We start from the raw sequence: 22,776 nt of genomic DNA on the forward strand, positions 1-22,776 counted from the left end.
CATCCTCATGCATCCTCCACTCCAACTTTTTCTCCTCTTCTTCCTCTCTTCCATTTGTTGCTTTTTCTTTTATGCATGCATTCTCTCCCTCTTTCCCTTCATCCCTTGATCTGTTTTTTTTCCTACCTTTTGGCTTCTTCCCCTCACCAGTTGCTCCCCCTTCATCCCCTCTTTCCTTCACTCAAATTCTTCACGGCTCCAGTCTTTCTGCTCACATCGTCTTTCTCTCTCTCTCTTCCTTTAGTCTCTTATATCCTTCTTTCCTCTTCCATCTCTACTCCCTTTCTTTTCATCTCTCTACCACCTTCATGTTTTTTCTTCTAGACTCTAACTCTTCTCCTCCTCTTCCCTCCTTTTCTGTCTTGTTTTCCTTCTTTCTCTTCTCTAAATACTTTTAAATACTACTCCTCTTTTCCTTCCACTTCCTTCAACTTCTCCTAAACTTATTTTTTTTCCACTCCGTCTCATTTTGTTGTCCCATTCCCCTGTTTCTGCTCCGTTCCTCCCCCTCTCTCTTGCTCTTTCCATCCTTCTTTTTGTCCTCCATCTTTGTTTCATCTGTTACAGTCCCTTCTTTTTATTCCCACCCTCCCACCCGTTTGTCCTCACTGATCCATCTCACCTCTTCTTTTCTCTCTCTCTTCCTTTGTCTCATTTTGTCTTTTTATTTCTATCTTTTCTTACTGTTTCCCTCTCTTTCTTCCTCCCCAGTTCCCTTGCAATTCTAAAATTCACTTATCAGACGCTTTTATCCAACGCAACATTAATCAGAGAGTAAGAACAACAAGAGCAAGGATCTAGAGAGGAGACGACGTCAGGAAGTGCAAACAAACAGCTTAAAGTCTGATCGGACGCACAGGTGCTGACAGGAAGTGACCAGAGGCAAAGCACAACATGGACAGCTGTTGTTGAAAGTTCTCATCAGCATCAAAACCATCCTAAATATCATCATCATCATCATCATCATCATGAAGGTCGTAGGTGTTCATAAAGAGCTGGGTCTTTAGCTTTTCCTTAAGGTGCAGAGGGACTCTGCAGATCGAATGGAATTTGGTAGCTCTTTCCACTAACGGGGAGCGACAGAGGAAAGGAGTCTAGTTAGAGACTTGGGGCCTTGTTGTGAAGGTTGGATAAGATGCCTCTCATTTTGCTACTTTCCTCTTTTTTACTTCCCTCTTTCTACCTCACCTGCCTTTCTTTCTTTCTTTCTGTCTGCTAATGCTTGTTTTGTTGTCTTTCTACTTTTTTTCTACTCATCCTTTTCTCCTTACTGCAGCTTTCTTTTCCCACTCTCTTACTTTTACATTCTGATGGTTTAACTTTCTCTCCTCTTTCACTGCTCCTCCTTCTTTACTTCTCTTTCTCTCTCTGTTCTGCCGAATCTCCGCTCCAGCCGTCCTTCCTATACCATCTATCTTACTCCTTCTTTCACCCTTCTGCATCATTTTCTCTCCCTCTTCTCCATCTGGCTGCCTCCTCCACATTCCTCTCTGCCTCTCCTTCTTTTTGTTTCTCTCTCTCCACCATCGTGTGTGACCCGGTTTCCCCTCCCTCCCTCCCTCCCTGCCTCAGGAGCTGCTGTTCGCTGTAAACAGATGATTAGGTGCTGCCCTTTGATTCCAAGTCTTTGACTAAATCCATCCTGATCATCCTGACAGCCTGCTCTCTGCTGCTCTGTAGCAGTTGGCTGATAATGAGCCTCTCTTATTTTTCTCTTTTTTTTTCCTCCTTCACATTATGATGTTTTTGAAACCATCCTCCCCCCTCCTCCCTCCTCCTCCTCTGAGTCTAATTCCCGAGTAAGCAGAGAGAGTTTGCAGACTTTACATGCGTCTGCCCATTTTCAGGTCATGCAGTCTTTATTGCGTTCACCCAAACAGTCTAATAAAATTATCTCCCTTCAGCTTTGATTCGTCGTTTTCTTTTTTGTTCTTCATTTTTTCTGCAGAGCTGTCAGGGGCAATAACGTCTGTAAAAAAAAAAAAAAATCCCTCGTCGTATATTAAATTTGCTGAACAAAGGTTACACGAGGAAATGTAATGCTCAAAAATGCTGCATTTGTGTTTTCTCCAAGTAGACGTTGTTCTTTTTTTTGTCTCTCATCTTGCTGACAGCATTAGACACATTATCACAATTAGTAAACATTTCTCCGAGGAGCTGCTCCCATCCAGCCGCCCCCGCTCCATCCTGTATACTGAGCTGTCACAGTCAGACTTATTGTGCTGTTTTTGCCTCCTCACTTCTTGTAATGTTTCACTCAAAACATCTGCAGTGAAACCAGAGAGGAAAAGAAAACCTGGTTGCTGATGCTCAGTAGGAACGCCAAAACAAAAACATGTGTCATTCAAAATACCGCTGTCATCTGGTAAGTTTCTTATACGACAACATGATCCCAATTTGATAATAAAAAAAATGTTATTTAGACATTATAATCTCAAATAATCCCATCACAGATTTTTCGATCGGCCTCGTGTTGAAGAGCAGACGAAGATTGTCCAGAAATCAAGGAGGTGCAGATGTCTATTTTACTCTAAGCATGTTCCTCCATGTTGGATTTTAACTTCTAAGTGAGACGCTTATGATAAGATATGTTTGCGAAGGTGCGACATAATGGGACACAATATAATATGAAATTATGATGATATCACTCGGATACAATGCGCTGCGATACGCTATACTACGATACCGTATGAAATATGATAAACTTCTATACGTTATGATATCGTCTCCAATACCATGCAATACACTACGATACGCTAAAATACGCTACAATACTATATGATATGTTACATTATGACGCGTTTCAATATGCTACATAACGTTATGTTACGCTATGACACGCTACGCTACATACCGTTATGTTATGCTTTGCTACGATACAGTATATTACATTATGCTACGCTAATTACAATATACTAAGGAACGGTGCGATACAATACAATACGATACAATATGATGTAATATGATATGATAAGATAAAGGGTATGATACATTACTATACAAGTCATGACATCATATTATACCATAGGATACAATGTAATATGATGCAGTACATTAAAACCCTTCCTTACACAATGCAGTGTGATACGCTACGTACAATGTTTGATAGTGATACTAAATGAGCCCTGCCCTCAGTGTGTTCACCTGTGTCCTGTTTGTCACACCTGTCCTGATTGTGTGTTTTTAGTCTCCTTCTCCAAAGTGTCCCTGGTGACTGATGAGCTTTATTTGCTTTAATTATGGTTTTATTGAAGTTTTTCATTTCCTGTTGTTCCCTGATTAACTCTAGTCCTGATCTATTTAACCATGTTGTTTCTATTGTCTGAGCCAAGTGCCTGTGTTTCTTATTTTCACCTGGCTGCAAAATAGATTTCCCCTCGGGGACAAAATAGTCAAAGGCTTTCAAAGATCCTAATGTTGTGAATTTCCAGCTTTAAATGCCACAAGCCTCTATTCACCGCCATTGTAAAATTCTTCTAAATGTGTTTTAATATCTAAGCCCTAACAAAGAGCAAACCTCTGATGTACTCTGAATCTATTAGTATTTCTAACCCTGCTTAAAACTTGAGATTAGACCAATGTTCTGGCTCAATATTGGCCTTTCATTAAAAATCCTCACCTAATCATCTGCTGTATTGTAGCAGATGAAAAAGTTCCCTCCAGACTGCGGTATAAAAAAAACATGTTATTAGTGTTATTATTTTTTTTTTAACAAGTTCTCTGCTCTCTGAGAAATTGTGAATGTTGTTGTGCCACAAAAAAAAATAAAAAATGACACAGAGACACAGGGACAGTTCAACAAATTCTGTCAAAGATGTATTTTCCATTCAACATAAAACTTCATGACACAGCTCTTGACAATAAATATGACATAATGTGATATGTATGATACACAAAGTACTGTAACCACATACTTTTTCACTAATATTTTTAACTTGTCCAAACGAACCTTGAACCGTTACAAGCCAGAGAAAGTTCAGAAGCTCAATTTAAGATGTTTCAAACTGCATATTTGGATCGTAAGTCAGTTCCATGTTTCTGAAATAAGACAGACACTCATTCTCAACAATCACATCGACAACACATCCTTCTGTTAGCATCCTATTTAAGCTGCAAGATTCCCGCTCTCTCCCTCTGCTCCTTCATCACCAGCTCTGACCTGCAGCAGAACTGGATTCTCGCTCAGACCCGCCACCTCCGCCCCAGCATCCACCTGTAGGCTCCGACTGAGGGGTTTAAGATATCATCCCATCTCTCCTCAAATTTCTGCATGTAGATCAAAACAGCGAGGAGTGATGAGCCTAGATGCCAAACACAAACTATGTTCTGCTGGGATAAATATTTTAAACGATACAAGCAAGAGTTGTCTAACTAAAATAAAAGCCCTTTTTTCTGTCCTACTTTTGTTTAAAATATTGTATGTTTTAACAGGAATGCAGAGAGACTCTCGCCTAATTTCCCACTTGATGGAGAGAGGACTGTGGAAACAAGAACTGTCACAAGCCGGGGAAAGTTCAGAAAGTCTAATTTAAGATGTTTCAAACATCAACATCTTAAGTCAGTTCCATGTTTCTGAACTCGGCTTCCTGGTGATGGTCAGATTTTTTAGTCTTTCAACAGCAGCCGAGGAGCCACCAGCTTCAGTATGCGGGACAGCAGGAGGCCCGTCCCACATAGCTGCTGACCCAAAACAAGCAAACTGGGCCCAATTACAGCCTCCGTATGTAAAGCACAGGTGGCAGACTTACAGCTGGAGACCCACTTTATAAAGGTATGACGGCCTGAGCTATTTACTTTTGAAAAACAAACATGGTGGGTGAGATGATGACTCAGTGAGTTTCAAACAACACAAGTTCATTTTGGCCACTTTTTTCGATATTTTCCGGACCCACATACGTTATTTTTTCTCTCACTTCCAGACATATTTTTCACAGCAGCAGCGTCACAAACATGCTCCCTGCTCTCTCGCCTTAAGGTACACAGTAAGTTATAAGAAACATAAACTGGAGCTGGCTTTGTTTACACCTTGGAGTCTCGTTTATTAAAGTTTATGATGCTAAAGTTTATGATGCTAAAGTTTGTGCTCAAAATCAGACTTTGGAATGTGTTGATGTGTGAGTTAGACTCTCAGGTGATTTTCTCCGTCTGAAATATAACAAAGCAAAACTTTTGATAAAGTCTTTTTTATCATAACCCAATATAGACATTATAATGTTTCTATTTTTTCAGATATATGGATGTTATATGCATACAAATACAGATATAGAGCTCAACAGTGACCGCCCACTTTTCCAGTGACTCTGGTTCTGGAAGTAAGTTTCTCCATTCATATCCTCCATTAACATTTCAGAACTTCAAGCCAACCGGTTACGTGTAATAATACACGTGACTATTAAACAGGATGGAAGAAAACTATCCCAGGACCCACAAAGGATAGTTCAACCCACTTCTTTACAGAGCTGCCGCTCAGTTCTCTCGTCCAGGCCGGACAGGCTCCAAACCTCACAGCTACTGAAACGTTAACATTACTCTCTGGCCGTAAGCTATGTCACTTTCCTGACTGGAATATAAAGCCACTTCCACCGTCTCCCTCTGTGTCTTTTGTCAGTCCATGCATGTATGAACATGTGTATGAAATGATGAATCGTCGTTTTCTAGATTAATTTATGTATGTTGTTTTTACGATGAATGTATGCATGTCGTTTTTACGATGAATGTATGTATGTTGTTTTTTAGATTAATGTGTATGTTGTTTTTACGATGAATGTATGTATGTTGTTTTTACGATGAATGTGTGTATGTTGTTTTTACAATGAATGTATGTATGTCGTTTTTACAATGAATGTGTATGTTGTTTTTACGATGAATGTATGTATGTTGTTTTTTAGATTAATGTGTATGTTGTTTTTACGATGAATGTATGTATGTCTTTTTTACGATGAATGTGTATGTTGTTTTTACGATGAATGTGTATGTTGTTTTTACGATGAATGTATGTATGTCGTTTTTTAGATTAATGTGTATGTTGTTTTTACGATGAATGTATGTATGTTGTTTTTACAATGAATGTATGTATGTCGTTTTTTTAGATTAATGTGTATGTTGTTTTAACGATGAATGTATGTATGTCGTTTTTACAATGAATGTATGTATGTCGTTTTTACGATGAATGTATGTATATCGTTTTTACAATGAATGTGTATGTTGTTTTTACGATGAATGTATGTATGTCGTTTTTACAATGAATGTATGTATGTCGTTTTTACAATGAATGTATGTATGTTGTTTTTACAATGAATGTGTACGTCGTTTTTACGATGAATGTATGTATGTTGTTTTTACGATGAATGTATGTATGTCGTTTCTACAATGAATGTATGTATGTCGTTTTTACAATGAATGTGTATGTTGTTTTTACGATGAATGTATGTCGTTTTTACGATGAATGTATATGTTGTTTTTACGATGAATGTATGTCGTTTTTACGATGAATGTGTATGTTGTTTTTACGATGAATGTATGTATGTCGTTTTTACAATGAATGTATTTATGTTGTTTTTACGATGAATGTATGTGTGTCATTTTTACGATGAATGTGTATGTTGTTTTTACGATGAATGTGTATGTCGTTTTTACGATGAATGTGTATGTTGTTTTTACGATGAATGTATGTCGTTTTTACGATGAATGTGTATGTCGTTTTTACGATGAATGTGTATGTCGTTTTTACGATGAATGTGTATGTCGTTTTTACGATGAATGTATGTCGTTTTTACGATGAATGTATGTGTGTTGTTTTTACGATGAATGTATGTGTGTTGTTTTTACGATGAATGTATGTGTGTTGTTTTTACGAAGAATGTGTATGTTGTTTTTACGATGAATGTATGTATGTCGTTTTTACAATGAATGTATGTATGTCGTTTTTACAATGAATGTATGTATGTCGTTTTTACAATGAATTTGTATGTTGTTTTTACGATGAATGTATGTCGTTTTTACGATGAATGTATGTATGTCGTTTTTACGATGAATGTATGTCGTTTTTACGATGAATGTATGTATGTCGTTTTTACGATGAATGTATATGTTGTTTTTACGATGAATGTATGTCGTTTTTACGATGAATGTGTATGTTGTTTTTACGATGAATGTATGTATGTCGTTTTTACAATGAATGTATTTATGTTGTTTTTACGATGAATGTATGTGTGTTGTTTTTACGATGAATGTATGTGTGTTGTTTTTACGATGAATGTATGTGTGTTGTTTTTACGATGAATGTGTATGTTGTTTTTACGATGAATGTATGTATGTCGTTTTTACAATGAATGTATTTATGTTGTTTTTACGATGAATGTATGTGTGTCATTTTTACGATGAATGTGTATGTTGTTTTTACAATGAATGTGTATGTTGTTTTTACGATGAATGTATGTATGTCGTTTTTACAATGAATGTATGTATGTCGTTTTTACAATGAATGTATGTATGTCGTTTTTACAATGAATGTGTACGTCGTTTTTACGATGAATGTATGTGTGTTGTTTTTACGATGAATGTATGTGTGTTGTTTTTACGATGAATGTATGTGTGTTGTTTTTACGATGAATGTGTATGTTGTTTTTACGATGAATGTATGTATGTCGTTTTTACAATGAATGTATTTATGTTGTTTTTACGATGAATGTATGTGTGTCATTTTTACGATGAATGTGTATGTTGTTTTTACAATGAATGTGTATGTTGTTTTTACGATGAATGTATGTATGTCGTTTTTACAATGAATGTATGTATGTCGTTTTTACAATGAATGTATGTATGTCGTTTTTACAATGAATGTGTACGTCGTTTTTACGATGAATGTATGTGTGTTGTTTTTACGATGAATGTATGTGTGTTGTTTTTACGATGAATGTATGTGTGTTGTTTTTACGATGAATGTGTATGTTGTTTTTACGATGAATGTATGTATGTCGTTTTTACGATGAATGTATATGTTGTTTTTACGATGAATGTATGTCGTTTTTACGATGAATGTGTATGTTGTTTTTACGATGAATGTATGTATGTCGTTTTTACAATGAATGTATTTATGTTGTTTTTACGATGAATGTATGTGTGTCATTTTTACGATGAATGTGTATGTTGTTTTTACGATGAATGTATGTCGTTTTTACGATGAATGTGTATGTCGTTTTTACGATGAATGTATGTCGTTTTTACGATGAATGTATGTGTGTTGTTTTTACGATGAATGTATGTGTGTTGTTTTTACGATGAATGTATGTGTGTCATTTTTACGATGAATGTGTATGTTGTTTATACGATGAATGTGTATGTCGTTTTTACGATGAATGTATGTACGTCGTTTTTACGATGAATGTATGTATGTCGTTTTTACGATGAATGTATGTATGTCGTTTTTACGATGAATGTATGTATGTCGTTTTTACAATGAATGTATGTATGTCGTTTTTTACAATGAATTTGTATGTTGTTTTTACAATGAATGTATGTCGTTTTTACGATGAATGTATGTATGTCGTTTTTACGATGAATGTATGTCGTTTTTACGATGAATGTATGTATGTCGTTTTTACGATGAATGTATGTCGTTTTTACGATGTATGTATGTATGTCGTTTTTACGATGAATGTATATGTTGTTTTTACGATGAATGTATGTCGTTTTTACGATGAATGTGTATGTTGTTTTTACGATGAATGTATGTATGTCGTTTTTACAATGAATGTATTTATGTTGTTTTTACGATGAATGTATGTGTGTCATTTTTACGATGAATGTGTATGTTGTTTTTACGATGAATGTATGTCGTTTTTACGATGAATGTATGTGTGTTGTTTTTACGATGAATGTATGTGTGTTGTTTTTACGATGAATGTATGTGTGTTGTTTTTACGATGAATGTGTATGTTGTTTTTACGATGAATGTATGTATGTCGTTTTTACGATGAATGTATGTATGTCGTTTTTACAATGAATGTATGTATGTCGTTTTTACAATGAATTTGTATGTTGTTTTTACGATGAATGTATGTCGTTTTTACGATGAATGTATGTATGTCGTTTTTACGATGAATGTATGTCGTTTTTACGATGTATGTATGTATGTCGTTTTTACGATGAATGTATATGTTGTTTTTACGATGAATGTATGTATGTCGTTTTTACGATGAATGTGTATGTTGTTTTTACGATGAATGTATGTATGTCGTTTTTACAATGAATGTATTTATGTTGTTTTTACGATGAATGTATGTGTGTCATTTTTACGATGAATGTGTATGTTGTTTTTACGATGAATGTATGTCGTTTTTACGATGAATGTATGTCGTTTTTACGATGAATGTATGTATGTCGTTTTTACGATGAATGTATGTCGTTTTTACGATGAATGTATGTATGTCGTTTTTACGATGAATGTATATGTTGTTTTTACGATGAATGTATGTCGTTTTTACGATGAATGTGTATGTTGTTTTTACGATGAATGTATGTATGTCGTTTTTACAATGAATGTATTTATGTTGTTTTTACGATGAATGTATGTGTGTTGTTTTTACGATGAATGTGTATGTTGTTTTTACGATGAATGTATGTCGTTTTTACGATGAATGTGTATGTCGTTTTTACGATGAATGTATGTCGTTTTTACGATGAATGTATGTGTGTTGTTTTTACGATGAATGTATGTGTGTTGTTTTTACGATGAATGTATGTGTGTTGTTTTTACGATGAATGTGTATGTTGTTTTTACGATGAATGTGTATGTCGTTTTTACGATGAATGTATGTACGTCGTTTTTACGATGAATGTATGTATGTCGTTTTTACGATGAATGTATGTATGTCGTTTTTACGATGAATGTATGTATGTCGTTTTTACGATGAATGTATGTATGTCGTTTTTACAATGAATGTATGTATGTCGTTTTTACAATGAATTTGTATGTTGTTTTTACGATGAATGTATGTCGTTTTTACGATGAATGTATGTATGTCGTTTTTACGATGAATGTATGTCGTTTTTACGATGAATGTATGTATGTCGTTTTTACGATGAATGTATGTATGTCGTTTTTACGATGAATGTATGTATGTCGTTTTTACGATGAATGTATGTATGTCGTTTTTACAATGAATGTATGTATGTCGTTTTTACAATGAATTTGTATGTTGTTTTTACGATGAATGTATGTCGTTTTTACGATGAATGTATGTATGTCGTTTTTTACGATGAATGTATGTCGTTTTTACGATGAATGTATGTATGTCGTTTTTACGATGAATGTATGTCGTTTTTACGATGAATGTATGTATGTCGTTTTTACGATGAATGTATATGTTGTTTTTACGATGAATGTATGTCGTTTTTACGATGAATGTGTATGTTGTTTTTACGATGAATGTATGTATGTCGTTTTTACAATGAATGTATTTATGTTGTTTTTACGCTGAATGTATGTGTGTTGTTTTTACGATGAATGTGTATGTTGTTTTTACGATGAATGTATGTCGTTTTTACGATGAATGTGTATGTTGTTTTTACGATGAATGTATGTCGTTTTTACGATGAATGTATGTGTGTTGTTTTTACGATGAATGTATGTGTGTTGTTTTTACGATGAATGTGTATGTCGTTTTTACGATGAATGTATGTACGTCGTTTTTACGATGAATGTATGTATGTCGTTTTTACGATGAATGTATGTATGTCGTTTTTACGATGAATGTATGTATGTCGTTTTTACGATGAATGTATGTATGTCGTTTTTACAATGAATGTATGTATGTCGTTTTTACAATGAATTTGTATGTTGTTTTTACGATGAATGTATGTCGTTTTTACGATGAATGTATGTATGTCGTTTTTACGATGAATGTATGTATGTCGTTTTTACGATGAATGTATGTATGTCGTTTTTACAATGAATGTATGTATGTCGTTTTTACAATGAATTTGTATGTTGTTTTTACGATGAATGTATGTCGTTTTTACGATGAATGTATGTATGTCGTTTTTACGATGAATGTATGTCGTTTTTACGATGAATGTATGTATGTCGTTTTTACGATGAATGTATATGTTGTTTTTACGATGAATGTATGTCGTTTTTACGATGAATGTGTATGTTGTTTTTACGATGAATGTATGTATGTCGTTTTTACAATGAATGTATTTATGTTGTTTTTACGATGAATGTATGTGTGTTGTTTTTACGATGAATGTGTATGTTGTTTTTACGATGAATGTATGTCGTTTTTACGATGAATGTGTATGTCGTTTTTACGATGAATGTATGTCGTTTTTACGATGAATGTATGTGTGTTGTTTTTACGATGAATGTATGTGTGTTGTTTTTACGATGAATGTATGTGTGTTGTTTTTACGATGAATGTGTATGTCGTTTTTACGATGAATGTGTATGTCGTTTTTACGATGAATGTATGTACGTCGTTTTTACGATGAATGTATGTATGTCGTTTTTACGATGAATGTATGTATGTCGTTTTTACGATGAATGTATGTATGTCGTTTTTACAATGAATGTATGTATGTCGTTTTTACAATGAATTTGTATGTTGTTTTTACGATGAATGTATGTCGTTTTTACGATGAATGTATGTATGTCGTTTTTACGATGAATGTATGTCGTTTTTACGATGAATGTATGTGTGTTGTTTTTACGATGAATGTATGTGTGTTGTTTTTACGATGAATGTATGTATGTCGTTTTTACGATGAATGTATGTATGTCGTTTTTACAATGAATGTATGTATGTCGTTTTTACAATGAATTTGTATGTTGTTTTTACGATGAATGTATGTCGTTTTTACGATGAATGTATGTATGTCGTTTTTACGATGAATGTATGTCGTTTTTACGATGAATGTATGTATGTCGTTTTTACGATGAATGTATGTCGTTTTTACGATGAATGTATGTATGTCGTTTTTACGATGAATGTATATGTTGTTTTTACGATGAATGTATGTCGTTTTTACGATGAATGTATGTATGTCGTTTTTACAATGAATGTATGTATGTCGTTTTTACAATGAATTTGTATGTTGTTTTTACGATGAATGTATGTCGTTTTTACGATGAATGTGTATGTTGTTTTTACGATGAATGTATGTATGTCGTTTTTACAATGAATGTATTTATGTTGTTTTTACGATGAATGTATGTGTGTCATTTTTACGATGAATGTGTATGTTGTTTTTACGATGAATGTATGTCGTTTTTACGATGAATGTGTATGTCGTTTTTACGATGAATGTATGTGTGTTGTTTTTACGATGAATGTATGTGTGTTGTTTTTACGATGAATGTGTATGTTGTTTTTACGATGAATGTGTATGTCGTTTTTACGATGAATGTATGTACGTCGTTTTTACGATGAATGTATGTATGTCGTTTTTACGATGAATGTATGTATGTCGTTTTTACGATGAATGTATGTATGTCGCTTTTACGATGAATGTGTATGTCGTTTTTACGATGAATGTATGTATGTCGTTTTTACGATGAATGTATGTATGTCGTTTTTTATGATGAATGTCTATATGTATGTTACATACATAACCCTAAAGTGTGTATGTTTCTGTGAGAATGTGCCTGTGTCCTTTAATCAGGTGCTGATTCAGGAACGGTCTCTGATTGAGCAATTAAACTGGAGTTCTTGGTTCCTGATTGGATTGAGCCTGACATCACAGCTTTTTGATCTCAGCTGCTTCAGTCGGCTCAACTCTTCACTTCCCACTTCAATTAAAACCAGCATTTGTGTGGGAATCATCCTTTGATCTGTGTGTGACTTAAGGAGCACTGAATGTGTTAGAAATTAAGATGTTGATAGATTTAGTGACAGTTAGCTTGTAAATAGAACTATTACAGCCTTTTGTTTGTTCCTTTTTGTCTTCTGTTCATGAGCCTGGAACACAATTAAACAGCTGCTTTGAATCTGAGTTTGATTTCTTGGGAGTGGGATGTGTCTAGTTTTCCCTAGACTGGGGATATAACATACATACATACATACATACATACATACAAATATACATTCATACATACATACATACAAACATACATTCATAAATTTACAATTCAGAAAACTGTTTCTTTTACTTCAGAAAGGGCGTATACTTCCTTTAATACCCAGAGATAAACATGAACTTAGATAAATTTGGACGGATGTCAAGAGTCCCTTCTTGACAGGTGATCAAAAAATATCCAATCAAGTAAAACAATGTTCCTCCTCTCTGCTCGAGAAAACAGGCCAGAAGTCATCTCCATTTACAGTGTTGTCTTTGTCTGCAGGATGTAACACGTGTCACATCTGGGGTTCTGTCGGTGGAGACCATCAGGGAGCATGGTCGGTCAGTCACCTCACCATGCCGGAGCTCGCCACCGGATGCCTGTCGACTGATAAGTCACAGGACAAATCAGGACGCAGGGATAAGGCTCAGCTGGTATCACATCATCAGAAGAAAGAAAGGCTTTTAGAATTGGAGGACAATCTAATCGCCATAAAACATTACAAAATAAAGTTTTGAGGAATGTTTTAAATTCAAATTTAAGTGATAAATTATCCAAAGCACTGGACTATATTCTCACAAAAACTGAATCTAATTTTCTATCGATAACAGGGTCATTCTTAAGATAACAGGGCAAGATAAAGATTTAATTTATCACAAGAAAAGACATTTGCTTCCTTCAAGAACACCAAAAAAAACGAACGGAGAGTTTGAAATTGAGAGTCTGATTGTACCTCATTTCATCAATTCAAAATCCCTGTCATGATCGTCAGGGCTCTCAAACTGAACCGTGACTGAAGTTCAGTCTTCAATCATTTCATATTCAGTCCTTGATGTGATGTTTTCATCTTTAATCAGCTGCTACAGGTGCACAGATAACATCTTTGCATTCTTGATGTATGATAAACACTGCTCATGATAAGAGGAAACAAGCTTTAGTTTTCCTGCTGTAACGCGTTGATTGTCTTGTTATCTTGTGATGTAAAGGCTAATTTGTCAAGATAATGAAATAATTAACTCATGAGAAAAAAATCTTGGGTACTAACTTGTAGCTTCAAACCAGTCAGAATTATAACCAGATTGTGCAGTTCTCCTCGGTTCATCTGAGCCTTTTAGCATCTTTAGTCATTTCAACACATTATCACATTTTGTTTGTCTTTTCATGTGAACCATTTCAAGATTGAACCAACACGGCAGCCACAATCTATGCATCTGTCAGACCACCTCCATCCATTTTTTCTTACCATTGGAAGTCGCCTGCTCCTTCGGTTTATATTCCAACAAAAACGGTCCTGCTGCATCACCAACCGTCCCCATGATCCATAATCCAGTGAAAGATTTAATCCAAACACATTACATCCATGACGACTCACCGATTGATTCAAAATGTTCACTGTAAAAGTGTTTAAAAACACTTGTTTGAGGCTATATCAAGCAAACATCAGGGTAACAGGAATATTGAGGGATAACACTCAAAACAGGCGGGTAAGCAAAGATGTAAAGATACAAAGTATGGAAAGTAAAATCCCGAGACGTTTTCAAAGTAAAACTTCAATAATCTTTATTGTATTTGGATGGCAGCAGAGAATGATATCTTAAAACCTGGGCAAATGAAACCAAACATATCTTGCATGACTGTGATTTGAGTGTACTGTCCCTTTAACACAGTCCTTACAACCCCGGTTGAGCGGTTTCTTTTCCTTCCTGTAGAACGTGAACAGACAGAATCCAACATCTCTTGTGCTGCTGTGACGATATTATGAGACATATTCCATGAGCTCTTTGAGGTCCAACTTGAATCAGAGTGTGTTATTTTCATCCCGGGGGGGGGGTTGAGACATTAAGCAGATGTTGTATCATTAAGTAATGCAAAAGTGAAACAAATGGGCGTCTCTTCGTATAACTGATGGCAATGGCAGCATTGACGATGACACGTTCCATTATAAGAGCGTGTGCCTTAAACCAACATTGACTCTTTCAATCTAAACACTTTCTGCAGAGCTGTGCTGATTCTTAAACCCCAAGTGAAGAGTCCCAGCAGGTAGTGGCGCCAGAACGGGGCACCACCTCCATCTCACAAAACTCTCTGGAAGGACGGATGCATCCGTTCACGCATCAGAACCCGCAGCGTCTGTTCTCCATCAGTCCTCGCCCGCGACAGCAAAGCACGATCGGTCACACACATGTCGATAAATATCTGTTTTCTCTGCGGCAAAGTCCACGTACATTTAAAAATATAAACTTGTTTCCATCTCTTGTTGCTTCACCAAAAACCACAGTATTCTTTTTTTTTTTTATACATTTCTGAAGAGGAACAAATGGAAATGTTGGTGAGGCGCTCAGACTTAAAGCTGAATGAGTTCATGAAGAGGCTGATGGCTTATCAACAAATTCAAACATAGTGAAGGCTAAAAAGCAATTTAGGTCCTCGTTTAACTGAATAAAATATTTGACAGACTTTTGGACGTCAGAAGTCGATAAACAGCCGATGTTTTCTCCCTACTTATAATCTTTATTTGGGAATGAACTCTTCATCTGACCACTTCAAAGACGACTCGATTATAACGTGTGCTTGTATCTAACTCTCTGGGAAATAAAAATGTGGCGTCGTAATAATGAGCAGAGCGCTGCATGTGGGACAAACACACACAAATCCATCTTAGATCTTGTGAAACACTTCATCACAGTTCATCTGAGAGAAAAGTCTTGACATTTAATATTTTTCTTTTACATCAAGGAATGTTGAGGGACAAAAAAAAAACGTTTTTTTTTTTGTTTAGTTTTATATATTTTTATATAGTTTTCCTTCACCCGCCGCCACCCCAGTGTCTCTTCACTATACACCTTCACTCAGGTCCTTCTTGAAGTAGCTTGGACGATATTTTCAGATGAGTAAAGTCGGCGTGTGTGTGTGTGTGTCATGTGTAACAGTTTGTGTTTGGGCAGACGTGAAGCAAAAAAAATGAGGTGTGTGTTTTCCTGTTTTTCATTCCCAACCCTGCGGTGCAGAAGCTGCACCCTCTCTGGACATCATCTGAAGGGCGTGAGCTGCACAACACATCTGCTCAGAGTCATGATTCACAAAAAGAGAAAAAGTGTGATTGTTGTGTGAGGGGAGCGGGGCGGGACAGAGTTGCCCCTTTCCCCCCCTTTTTGACACGTAGAAATGGCTATCTTTCTCTCTCTCCCTCTAACCCACCCTCCTCCCCCAGGTCTGGAGTTTTGTCCATGGAGGCCAGGTTGAGCGAGGCCTCCTATTGGTTGGAGAGAATCAGCACAAACAGGCAAACAAAGCCCGGCATCAGCAGCAGGGACAGGCGGACGGGCTCGGCTCCGCGGTCTGACAGGCCCGGAGAGGGGAGGGTGGAGTCTTCCTCGTCGTCCCACAATCTGTCGTTCTCGTTTACCTGAAAAAAAGCAGACACATGTCGACATAGGTCATCCTTTTCTTTTAGCCACTGTAAGATTGTGAGCTTCTTCAGGGGCAACAGTCTGAGTCTGTGCAGAGTCTGTGCTCACATATTGCATCACTCCAACTAAACTGTAGTCTGCAGATATTTCCTGCAAACTTGTCTCTTGTTTTGTATGTGCTGTGATAGGAAGGGAGAGAGACACATCAAACAGGCATTCTTGCTGTTGCCATGGTGATATCAGACACCGTCTGACTGTTTGTGCAGCTGCAGCAATTAGGTAAAAAAAAGTCCCTAAATCGGAGGCTCAGATCATGGCTCTGCTTCCACTGTGTGAGTATGCAACATGCGGGAAATTCATCAAACCCCCATGGAGCTCAGATCGGGATATGATTGGCCCTCCTGCACCCCCAGGTCAGTAACGGCCTGAAAGCTCCCAGTGCATGCTCAGCCTTGGGAGAAGAAGGAAACAATATTATCTGTTCAGACAAAACACCAACAATATGATTGAAAAGGGAGTGTTATAATGATGGTGATGGCGGCTGAATATTCCCCAGACACGGCTGAAAAATAAAGCGAGTGATGAAGGACGTTGCCACTCATCAGCAAGACACAATTTGTCTGCTTGACGTTCAAAAGTACTCAGAATAAACTCTTCAGTCAGTGCTCCACTTCTCTACATATTCCTCTTTTCTTCCTTTCACCACTGTCCTTCACATCCTTGAGCCCATCAGACATCGATATCATTTGGTGTCTTTGCCTTGCAAATCATTTGACTGTGGAAAAACAATCCTCCACAGTGAGATTCTCACTGTGTATGTAAATGTAGACAAGGACATCAAACTACTTCTGCAAGATTTGATGAGAATATATGTATTTGAATGTTTGTTTGTTATATTTGGTTAAATGTTTTGATGTTACTTTCTCAGTTCAACAGGAGATAACAGTTACATGTGGGCTCACTTTGGGTGTATAAACCTGAAATCTTGAGATTTAATTGCAATTAATGTGTATTAAAGCTCCAATCAGTGAGATGTGTAGTGAGTGAAATGATAAAGTGAGCTTACTATCTGATCATTAAGGAAACATGCTATGTTGAAGTGCTGGCTTCTCTGACAACAATGCAGCAGCCAGTATGTCCTCCTTCTAACTTTAGATTCTGCTCCTGAATGCTCTGGATTTGTTTGGACCAGAGAAGGTAGGCGCTTTCAAGGCGACCCCCCACACGGTCGTTTTGGACGCCCCTCTGTTTGCCAGATATGAGAGCAGTTATCAGGTCAACAGGTGTTGCAGCGATGGAAGCGGTCAAGAGAAGTGGTTCAGATAGAAGTGATTGTACCCGACCTAAAAAGCCTCTGCATGTTTCTAATAAGCTCCACGAGCAGAAACGTGCTCAAACTAGGATCAATATTGGAGATGCTTTTGAAAAATGGAGAGAGGTTAGAACACAGAAAGGTTTACAGACCCATGCAGAGCTGGATAAACACTGAAGCTTCAGAGTCCACCACATGGTGACCTGAGTGAGCATCCACTCTAGGGAGTTGAAATGGTTGATCTATCGTGGATTGTTAGCTGCACTGTTATGCAGATATCTGTTTAAGGAGACAAATAAATCATTTTCAGACTACCGTCGATGAGACAGTACATTGTATTCCAGGGTGCGTTCTGACTGCTTTTGGTTTCTATATGAACCGTGTTTCCTGCACACTCTGAGTACTATTGAAATGTAATTGGTCAAAACAGCTCGGACCACAAACGCACTACAAAACGGAAAGATAATTCTACCTATGACTGAAATTCCAGATGTTTTTATGTAGAATCTGTAAAGAGAGGTTATGACTGGACAGACTGGATGTAAATCTTGGATTAGACTCATTTGTCAGAGCAAATCTAAAATGAGCTGGTGGACTCATCTGTTTCTAAGTCTAGGTGAAAATTGGATTGAAAATTATCTCTGATTCAAAACCAAGGTGAAAATTGGATTCTAAAATGCTGAACACCATTTTTCCCCCCTGATATCTTTTACCTTGAGGGACTTCTATTCCTCACAGGAGATAATCTCTCTCAGAAATATTACAAATTAAAAACGAGTGAAAATTGAAAAGAAGAAAAGACTTAAAAACATGAAATGGAAACAAAATCGTGAATACAAAATAATTGTTTGATTGTTAAAGATACATCATTAAAGGTCACATATTCTCCTCCTCTTCTTCTTCTTCTTCAGTTTAAATAAGTCTCAGAGCTCCTCAAAACATGTGTGTGAAGTTCCTTGTTCTAAATCCACTCTGATCCTGTATTTGATCATGTCTATAAACCCCTCTATTTCAGCCCTGCTCAGAACAGGCTGTTTCTGTGTCTGTACCTTTAAATATGTAAATGAGCTGTGTCTGACCACGCCCCCTCTCTGGAAGGGCTTGGGTGTACTCGGTGCTTTCTCGCTCCATGTCCTATTGTTTTTAAGGTGAGAAGGCAGACTCAGAGGGCAGAACAAACACCTAGCTGTGGGAGTGTCACCCACCTGGGGGAGGGGCTACTGCCCTTTGTGATGTCATGAAGGGAAAATCTCCACGGCCTGTTTGAGCACACATTTTCTGAAAAGTGGAGCAGGCAGAAGATGGAGAGGATGGACTTTTCCCATAATTGGGGGGTTTGTAGACGGACTAGAGACACATGTTAGAGTTAGAGGAACATGGAGAAGTGTTTAGCACAACATGTGACTTGCATTTGTTTGTTGGTTAAACGGCAGTGAGCGACAGTTTTCCGACCGCATCTCTGTTCAATCAGATGACTTCTTGTGTTTTTATTTTACTGGAAAAGTCAACTGGAGTTTATCATTTTTGACAGAGACAGCCGGTGTCTCTGTGCGTGCTTTATCAAACAATATGTCAACTCCTCACCTTCAGCTGGCTAAAGTAAAGACTTTGATTGGCCATTTCACAGGAAATGCGTCTGGATGTTGGTGCGTGTGAAGAGACGACAGCTGACTGGAGCTCATTAAGGGGTTTAATTATCTCTGGTGTCGACTCAGTGACTCTTTATCTGATCCTGCACCATCAGGTAAAGAAACCTCCATGTTGAACAAAGTGTCATCTCCCTGTTTACTTTTCCAAAATATCACGCTACAGGCTGCTGAAATCATTGTGCGTGGGTCGAGGCTTTCAGGGACCCGAGGCGAGAATACGTAATTTGGGCTTTTGGCCGTTTTTTCTTCAGCTCTCCCTGTGGAAATCACAAAGTGGCCTAGTTATACGCTCAGCCTGGGAAGTTTATTCTATCTGTTGGCACATTGTCAATAATGTTATCTGCTGCATTCTTCTTCTGGTCCCATTAGGAGAAAATATAAAGGAGCACATTTTCTTTGCCTGGAGTGATTTAAATTATTTACACATTTGTCCCTGTTATTAATATGTGTGTATGTTTCCTGCTAAACAGCCCCATCCACATGATAATTTATGATCAACAGAGTTTAATTGTGTTTGCTCGACTTGTTCACTGTAAGGAACTCATTAATGATGTTTACTGAACCTGTTTAAACTGAACTATGAATATGAGACAGCTGAGGTGTTCACACCACAGACTGTATGAAACAAAGTCTCAGTGACATCACCCTAGACGAGTTTTAAAGCCCAAAGATGGCGGTCACCATTGAAAATAAAATGCTGACTCGACATAACTGTCTGTCAATCTAGAAACAGGTGAAGAAGTGAAGCTGAGACCGGCCTTAAACCTCCTGACAAACAGCTACAAAGCACCAACATCGCCATCAACTCAGCCACGCCCCCAATTATGAACATTTATCCACAAGTCCAAAAGGACAAATGTGAGACTTTTTGATCCAGTAGATGTCATGTGATTGGTTTTTACATTTTCCTCTCACGGCTTTCACAACATGTAAAACTTTGAGATACCGAGTCTAATTAGACAAGAAATGAAAGCCGAGCCGTCTGAATTAGAGGTATGAAAAACAGCAACATCGTCCAGAATACCCTGAAGACCCCTGACATAAACTCAACACTGATGTTTCTACCAAGCAGCATCCTCCAGTGTTGAAAAACAAAGCCGATGTGGAACAGTTCACTGCACATCTAAATGAGCATGTGACAAATACAAATCTTTAATTTGAATCTTGAAAGTGCAAAAAACTGCAGTTTCTTGAGTGTCCACTAGAGGCTGGCTGCAGAAGCACAGGAAGTCACATACACACCCATTCTAAAAAGGCTGTTTTTACAGCAGAATTTAACATGTTTACAGCCTGGTTCAAAAAACTACATTAGTCTGGTTAGCTCATGTCTCGATCGGCACACACTGTACAGGGGGGTGATTTTTTTTTTACAACGCATCCGTTTTGATTTTCTGATCGATAAGTGTTATCCATAGATAGGCGTGTAGCTGACATGATTGACAGGTGGGCGCGGTGTAACCGTTCATCAAGAGGCTTAAACCCTGCCTCAGTTCCAGCTTTCAGCTTGTCGTTAAGTCGACTGAAAGTTAGGCCGAGTCAGCATTTCCAGCATAGAGACCGCCATCGATGGGACTCCAGCGTCCCCTGCAGGAACAGACGGGTGACGTCACTCAGGCTTTATCCATTAATATTCTAAGGATTCTACGCAGGCTGTTGCAGATTCCAATAATTCATCACAGATGGTTGTGCAGACTTTGCTTTTAATGTCATGCTTATTCTAAGATTTATATGCAGAACATTGAATATTTTACGCTAAGAGGATCCATGTTTACATATGCAATCACTATGAAAACAACATTTATATTGAAGTGTGTCATCCATCATTTTCTCATCTGTTCTCGTTCTATAATTTCCCCCCTCCAGTAAAGTCCTGCTATAATATTTAAACGACCAATAGCTATGAGCTTATATAAGACAAGTGTGTTTACATTCACTCTGGCTTGCTCGTTCTTAATCGTCTCAACTCTGTTATTCTCATTACGGTGTTTGTTTTATGCTCCACTTTGGGTCCTGAATCCTCTTACTGCTGCACACATCTAATGAACCCTCTGGGATCAATAACGTTACATCCAATCTTACAGCTTCAAAGGCTGCTTCATTCACTCGCTCCTCGACATGATAAACACTCATGAGGTTAGTCTATAGAGCGCAGCAGAGCCTGAACATTGCACTGACCTTATCTACATAGACTGTAAATATTAATGGGCGGAGCCTGAGTAACGTCACCCATCTGTTCCTGCAGGGGGCTCCAGAGGCTCATCAGCAGCAGCCACCATGTTGGAAATCCTGTCTCAGTCTAACTTTCAGTCAACCTAACGACAGGCTGAGAGCTGGAGCTGAGGCGGATTTTAAGACGAATCGTTACATCGAGCCCACCTGTCAATCATCTATGGATAACACATATCGTTTTCAAAATCAAAACAGAGCCGTTTAAAAAAAATAAAAAACACCCCATACAGTGTGTGCCAGTGATGACAATAGCTAATCAGACCTTTTTGTACCAGGCTGTAAACATGTTTATTTATGCTGTAAAAACAACTTTTTTGCCTGTTGAGTGTGTATGTGACTTCCTGTGTTCCTGCAGCCAGCCTCTAGTGGACACTCGACGAACTGCAGGATTTTGCACTTCCACATTTGCTTCATTTTTCAAGACCAGAGGTTGCTGCTTGGGTTTGACACACCACACAAATGCAGTACCTTTGACCTCTACGTGCTTCTAGTGATACCCTTTAAAATCTTGTTTTCATGTTGTATAGGATAAGGTCGCTGTTAGATATGAAAACCTTGTCACATATTTAGAGCTCAACTTTATAAGGTGATGCAAATACTTGTGGTATCAAAATTACAAAGTTATTTATTGAACAAAATGTTTATTGCTGTGGGCACTGGTAGTCTGGTGTTTAGTCGAATGTGCAGAGGCTGCTGTCCACCGGTTGGGGGGCCCAGGTTCGGATACGACCTGTGACTCCTTTCCAACGTATTCTGTTCTCCAGTATGTTCTTCTCCACTCTTTGGTTGATATTGTTGCTCTCGATCTACACATAGCATTGATATAAAGGTGACTATTCTCATTATAGCATCATATAGCAAACCCTGTTTCTTTGTACATGCATATGTAAAAACAGCATACATTTATGTACCATGTATTAAAGGTAAACTCTGTGCACATTCAGCAGAGAACTTCTTGTTGCATGGTTGTCGTCTCTGTTTATCTGCTGTTGTTTGATGTTTGTTTTACAGAACTCACCATGACAGAAAATAAAACGTTTTAACATGTGCAAAAGAGATGAAGAGGTTGGTGATGAAAGGTGCTCCTTAAGGAGGAGGCATGCATGATATATTATT

The 22,776-nt window shown here is 37.4% G+C and overlaps 1 protein-coding gene across 1 annotated transcript in view; it reads right to left on the reverse strand.

The window, feature by feature from the left end:
- Positions 1-14,594: 14,594 nt before the first annotated feature.
- Positions 14,595-22,776, reverse strand: part of gfra4a (GDNF family receptor alpha 4a) — a 167,316-nt gene continuing 159,134 nt past the window's right edge. The window contains exon 8 of the mRNA XM_020643364.3: positions 14,595-16,466. Coding sequence (XP_020499020.1) covers positions 16,314-16,466 — 153 coding nt within the window. The 3' untranslated portion in view covers positions 14,595-16,313. The remainder of the gene's footprint in view (positions 16,467-22,776) is intronic.

The sequence above is a fragment of the Labrus bergylta genome, chromosome 18 (assembly GCF_963930695.1).
Source record: "Labrus bergylta chromosome 18, fLabBer1.1, whole genome shotgun sequence".
Lineage (NCBI taxonomy): Eukaryota > Metazoa > Chordata > Actinopteri > Labriformes > Labridae > Labrus > Labrus bergylta.